Source organism: Pectinophora gossypiella, chromosome 17, assembly GCF_024362695.1.
Source record: "Pectinophora gossypiella chromosome 17, ilPecGoss1.1, whole genome shotgun sequence".
Classification (NCBI taxonomy): Eukaryota; Metazoa; Arthropoda; class Insecta; order Lepidoptera; family Gelechiidae; genus Pectinophora; species Pectinophora gossypiella.
In genome coordinates, this window is record NC_065420.1 from 6,768,884 (window position 1) to 6,775,311 (window position 6,428).

The following is a 6,428-nucleotide window of genomic DNA, read 5'->3' on the forward strand; positions in this document are numbered from 1 at the left end:
TTTGAGTACAATTTAAACACAAGATCATTTTCACTTACTTGGCAATCATGGCTTCGACTCTAGGATGTGAAGAACTATCCAGTTGCGTCAGGAAAGATAAACAGAAAGCTTCATATAAGGACCTAGACACTGTTCCACATTTCGCTTTAGAAGCGGCAGTCAGCGCTCTGCACAGTGTCCGCAAAGAATAATGAGGCGCGTTACCTGAAATAATTAATATACAGAAATACATACATAAATTCTCGCTCGTAAACCCTAATGGGGTGAGCAGATCCGTAAGTAATCGGACGACAACTTGCAGCCACTTTTGGTACAAAGTCCTAAGATGGACATGGATGGATGGATGACCGGTGATAAATTTATCGCCCATATTATGTTTCATCTTATATCGAAAGAATAAAATTTCTCTGTTGGTTTAAAATAATATAATTTGTCCAAAAAAAAGAGAAATGAAGAGGTTTTATATCAGTATTACAAATGCAAAATCAAATTACCTGAACCATCCACAAGACTAAGTTTAGCTTCTTTTCTAATACTCGAATAGAAATTGAAGATGGCCTCTAATATGGCTCCACCAAGGTTCATATGGTACAGATAGTCGCCAATAAGAAGCATCAGGTCGTTTCTTTCAGTCAACTCATCTACAAAGAACTCAGTGAAGCGATTTCTTAACCCAACGGGCAGGTCTTTCTTCCCTACGTCAGTTGCTGGGTTCATACATGCGAATAGAGTGAAATCTGGATGGCGTTTTATAGGAACTTTGTCTCCTTTCTCTAGTAAGTCAATGGACTCATTTTTGTCTTCCAGCAAACCAGCTAGACATTCCAAGATTTCAGCCGAGGCTAAATTGATTTCGTCTAGTAACACCCAGTGACCTTCTTGCATAGCTTTGACTAGAGATCCTTCAATAAATGCAAAGGTTAGACGGGATGCAGCTTTAACTTGCTGGTCTAGTTTTGTCAGTTTGTTCCCAAAACTAAGCCATTTACTTAGCTTATTTTCCCTCTTTTCGTTTGTAAGCCTAGTAACTGCGGCTTTGTGACTTTGCTTCATTAAGGTCAACAAAGCCGTCCAATTTTCTGTTTCGAAGCAAGTTTGTATATGGCTCAGAAATTTTACGTTCTTCTCAACGTTATAGAAGCATCTGAATAATTCTTCGAACTCGTTTTTAATAGGTTTGATGATATATTTCAAGTCAACCGGTTTGTATCCGCCGAGTAAATCGGCAGAGTCAGACTGCTGGTTCATGTTGATGACGACAAGTTTGTGTCCAGTCTGTTTCGCCATATACTGTACGGAAGAAGTTTTCCCTGTACCAGTTTCACCGACAAGCAGTACTGGCTCACTGGACATGACGCAACACGCGATCCTCTCAAGCAAACATGCGGATTGCCGCGTGAATGAGAAAACCACTTGCCTATTATCAAAATCTACAGATTTCAAGTCTTTTTCTTTCCGCAACACTTTAGCGCGACCTACTTCTAGCGCATTCGATGTCAACGACACATTTGGTTTATAATGCTTGAAGTAATATTCAGATTTAGTTTCAACTATACCCAAACAAGTTCCGACTTTCTTGGCTAATTGGAGTCTGTCGTCTGGTGATACGACGGAGCAAGTGAATATATCTAACGCATCTTGTAAAACTTTCAGTGCGGATTCTGGACTGGACACGTTGAACCCTACGACAGCCCTTGAACACCATTTGATAAGATCTCTAGTTGAAATTAATCTAGAACCTCTGATTATATTGACGTTGTTTTCTTTATTGACCACCTCAGTAGTTTGTAAGGAAGTGTCATGGCTACCGACTGAAAACATCATGAACACTTCGATCATTCGCGGGCTGATAGTTGTGAGACTTGGGTAAAGTTGTTGAATAATTTCTGCGAGTTCAGATCTCGATAGGGGTTCAACGTTGATTTGTGTCAAATGCTTTTGAAGAAGTGTGCTTGAGTTGGACATCTTCTTTTGGAAACCATAGTTGGTGATGAGTGTCCTGAAATAATGAATGCCCTGCATTATAACATTATCACCAGCCGTTAATCCTCAACTGTTTTACCATAAATTATTCGAGAACTTTCCTCTTATTCAATTAAATCGCGTAAAAAATAAATACACTTGAACAAACATTCTTAGGTAAATACCGATTCTAAGACGAGAAGGCAAAGAGCCACGAAAATCTGCAGTTTTACTTTTTATGGCACAAATGAATAATGTAAGAAGAAAAGTGATGGTGGATGATAATAAAAGTCACAAGAATTAATAATAAAATCTGACCAGTTTTTGAAAAGGGATAGAGTATTAGTGATTTACAAACCTCTGGGTAACAAACAGTTGAAAGCCAGGCGACACAGGTAGGGAGTCTCTATATCCAGGCACACAGAGTGCATTTCTTTCCAACAGGGAACTCAGTGTTGACGCTACGTCCATTGCAGCGCAGTCAATGTCTTCTAGCAACAGCCAGTGGCCGTTTTGTACCGCCTGTGAAACAACATTAACTGTATTTATATAGTATATTCGGGCGTGTATGAAACGATTGATGAATGTGGAGGAAGCAAGAGAAGTGTGTCAGGATCGAAGCAAACGGAAATCTATAGTCTCTTAAGTATAACTAACATAATCTATAGGGTTCACGATCAAGGTTCCGGCTTCGAACCCCGGCGGGAACTTGCCACAAAAATCACTTTGTGATACCTAGTCTGGTTAGAACATTGCAGGCTGATCACTCGATTGTTGGAAAGTAAAATGATCGGTGCTTCAGAGGGCGCGTTAAGCAGTCGGTCCCAGCTACTATTTACTTAAGCAACACGTAGTCATGACATAAGCCATGGGGCCTTTGGTGTCTCAATAGTAATCCTGACACCAGGGTTGATGAGGTTGGTCATTGGTCTCACAACCCACATAAGAAAAGAAGATTGAATATATTCGTAGAGTATGACGAAAATACTTAACAAAGTACATATTTTTTTCAGAGAGGAAACATTATGCAGTAAACATGACAAAACACAGAGACACATTTTCATTAAAAACTGGAAGTATTTTTGAATAGAGTAATAGTGAAGACTTTTCTGAGTCAAGTTTTATTTAAACGAAAGTAAATAAATACTCACCTCTGTTAATACACCGGGTCTCCACACAAACTCTCCAGGGATATCAGTGCACTGGTGTGATCCAAGTAGCATTCGGGAATCTGTTTGGTCTCCTAGTTGTACTTTTTTAAACGCTATTCCTTTTCGTCCCGTAATTGCAGCCAAATGTTCCACAAGAGAGGTCTTGCCAGAACCCACAGGTCCAAGTAGGGATATTGCATTACCTGTAGAAAATAACTATTAATACATAGGTAGTTGAATGTTCTAGTATTTATGAGATCTAGTGGGAAACTACATTTAAGAAGTATTAGCTTATTCCTAATCATAGTTATAAAACACAGTTGGCTCGACCATTATAGACGGCGATGCAGTATCATGTTGGCCTTACAGAAACCTCAGTGAGGCATGGGTACTTAGTCCTTCTTGCGATGGTTGTACCTCTGACTACCCCACCCCAATTGGTATATAGTAGCGAGCATATGTTATAGTCATAAAAACCCACTACATTCTTTGCTAAGTAGTCAACAAAATAAAAGGGGCATTATAATTCAAACATAGACACCATCACAATATAGCTAAATTGAATTTGAAGTAACTAGTGGCCAAAATGAATATTACAGATATATTAATATATTTAAAGTTTATATCACCTGATGCAACAGCCAAAGCTAAACTTCTTAGATTATTGACAGTGGATTTCACAGGAACTAAGCTGCATCCTTGGATATTGTCTTTGTTATAAATTGGCAACATTATACCATCAATATTAACCACATTGGCTGAGTTTAGGTCTCCCATTTCATTACCATTGGGTTCAATTCTTGAATTTTCAAAGAGTTTGATACATTTTACATTGACTTTTTCTAAAATATTCATGTTTGTCAATAAAATCCTAGATTGAGCATCAGTCATGTTTGTAAGTATTGCCATGCATTCTTTAATCATCCTGAAACATATACACATTTGATCGTAATGAGGATAAAAACTAGAAGCTCAAATGTAGATGGCAGGACATTTTGGACAGTATGGAGAACTGTCAAAATGTGCTACATTTTGACAGTTCTCCATACTATCCAGCTAAAATTCATGATAAATTGCTATAAAACATGGAGCAAAACATAATATAAAAATATATTATTATTTGTAAAATTGTTATTTTAGCTGTAAGATTTGTTTTGTAAGACAAGGTTAACTATATCCAATAAAAATATAAATATTCAAAAATATAAAAAAAAAGAATAAAACAATACCTATAAAGTGTACTCACCAACGAATTTCGATATTGTCGTGTTCTCTAAAGTTATCTATGAATGTGGCCCAGTCCCATTTGGAGGACAGACCATTTGGCAACTGTCTGAGCAGCCTGTAGCAACCTTCCACCATGTGATAGTCTGTGATCTTCTGCCTACAGTCAGCAAGTCTGCGCTTCTTAGGAGCCACATTGTATGAATCTTCATGATGAATATACACATGAAAAGGTGCTATCTGGTTGATTTCAAAATATTTCAGTGCGTATCTAAGACAATAAGAAACAATCTATGTATTTATTACACTCAAGAGATATTAAACATATGGAAATGATACAGTTGTATAAATATTGAACATGTAGGTACACTGTAGAATATTTTTTTTTAACTTAAACTTAGCCGTAAAAACACCTCTACCAACCTGCAGTGGAGCAGCGTGGTGGAGTATGCTCCATACCCCCTCCGGTTGATTGAAGGGAGGCCTGTGCCCAGCAGTGGGACGTATATAGGCTGTTTATATGTATGTTATGTAACTTAAACTTATACATACCTAAAGGTTGGTCAATAAATATTTTAGGAGCTAGTTCTATAATTTAATTAATATATAGAATTCACCGAAAATACTTTTAATACTTACTGCAGTATGTCAGGGTGGTCACTCATCAATGCCAGAGCAATGGAGTATTCCAAATGATTTGTCTTCTCAGTATCATTGCAACTATCAAAATCTCTCTGAGAGAAAACTGACTTCAACGGGATTTTATTGGATACCAACACTAACAGAATGTTGGATAGGTACTTCCTGAACAGTTTTGCATAGTTCAAGTTGAGGATCTGATCTGACAGTGTTTGAATAGCTTTTTCAGTGGTCATAGAGTTGTTGTCAAGTCCATTCTGCAAAAAAAAAATGTAGAGTAGGTAAATAAAAAAAAAGTTCTTTTCTTATTTATTACTTAGTTGGTACATCGTAGCTGAAGTCCTCATAGAATAAAGGGCTGCACGATATAATGTGTATTTAAACAGAATAGGTTATCAAATGTGAATTATTTCTCATTCGGAAGGTATTTTTAAAAAGTTACAAGGTGGAATCATACTAATGTGAAACTTATTTTAAACAGCACATAATCATCTAGATTTCTCTTTTCATCGCTTTTCGTTCTTGAAACGTAAATAAATTACAATTTACAAGATAGAAATAACAATACATACCAAAATACAATCGCACACTTCCACCAACTCTTTGTTATCACCAGCACCTAGCTTTAGCGCTTTGACCGCTGATTTTATATTTTCTGTCGTCATTGTATTTGTACATTAGGTCACAAATTAATTATAATAACTATAAAAATACTTTCAGTTGCTAATAGTAAGCCGCATTGTGCGATTCGTAGCCACGTGCGTTTGACAACAATTTGACAATCCTTTTCCCCCCTCACACCCCCGAAGGGCAAGGCAAAAGGAACTGTTAGCATACAGCCAAGTCTTATGTATTTTTTCTTGATGACGATTAAATTAATAAAATGCCATACGCAACAACAACAACAATTAATGAAATGATAAAAAGTGATGACGATGAATGTTAAAACCTAAGCCACCACCCTCGGAGCAGACTCCTACTCCGAACTCTAAACGAATAAACTCAAAAGCCGCAAAAATTTTCAAGTTATGAAATGGCTTCTTGCCACGAAGCGAAAATAAATAGATGCACTTTGTTTATTGAATAACATAAACAGCCTATATACGTCCCACTGCTGGGCACAGGCCTCCCCTCACCTCAATGCACCGGAGGGGGTATGGAGCATACTCCACCACGCTGCTCCAATGCGGGTTGGTGGAGGTGTTTTTACGGTTAATAGCCGGGACCAACGGCTTAACGTACCCTCCGAAGTACGGAATCATTTTTTTTTCGGACAATCAGGTGATTCAAGCCTGAAAAGTCCTTACCAAACAAAGGACAGTCTCATAAAGTGATTTCGACATTGTCCCCATCGGGAATCGAACCCTATTATATAGGTAGAAAATAGTTCGTTATCTACTTTAATTTCAGAACGAAACATCGGCCGTCACTTGTTAAAATAGTGGTCTTGAG

General features: G+C 37.6%; 1 protein-coding gene across 1 annotated transcript in view; it reads right to left on the bottom strand.

The window, feature by feature from the left end:
* Positions 1-5,742, bottom strand: part of LOC126374281 (midasin) — a 30,834-nt gene extending 25,092 nt beyond the window's left edge. The window contains exons 1-8 of the mRNA XM_050020798.1: positions 5,549-5,742; positions 4,977-5,233; positions 4,360-4,608; positions 3,743-4,038; positions 3,114-3,316; positions 2,321-2,484; positions 495-1,999; positions 39-204 (exon numbers count right to left, since the gene is read on the bottom strand). Coding sequence (XP_049876755.1) covers positions 39-204; positions 495-1,999; positions 2,321-2,484; positions 3,114-3,316; positions 3,743-4,038; positions 4,360-4,608; positions 4,977-5,233; positions 5,549-5,641 — 2,933 coding nt within the window. The 5' untranslated portion in view covers positions 5,642-5,742. The remainder of the gene's footprint in view (positions 1-38; positions 205-494; positions 2,000-2,320; positions 2,485-3,113; positions 3,317-3,742; positions 4,039-4,359; positions 4,609-4,976; positions 5,234-5,548) is intronic.
* Between the last annotated feature and the right edge of the window lie 686 nt (positions 5,743-6,428).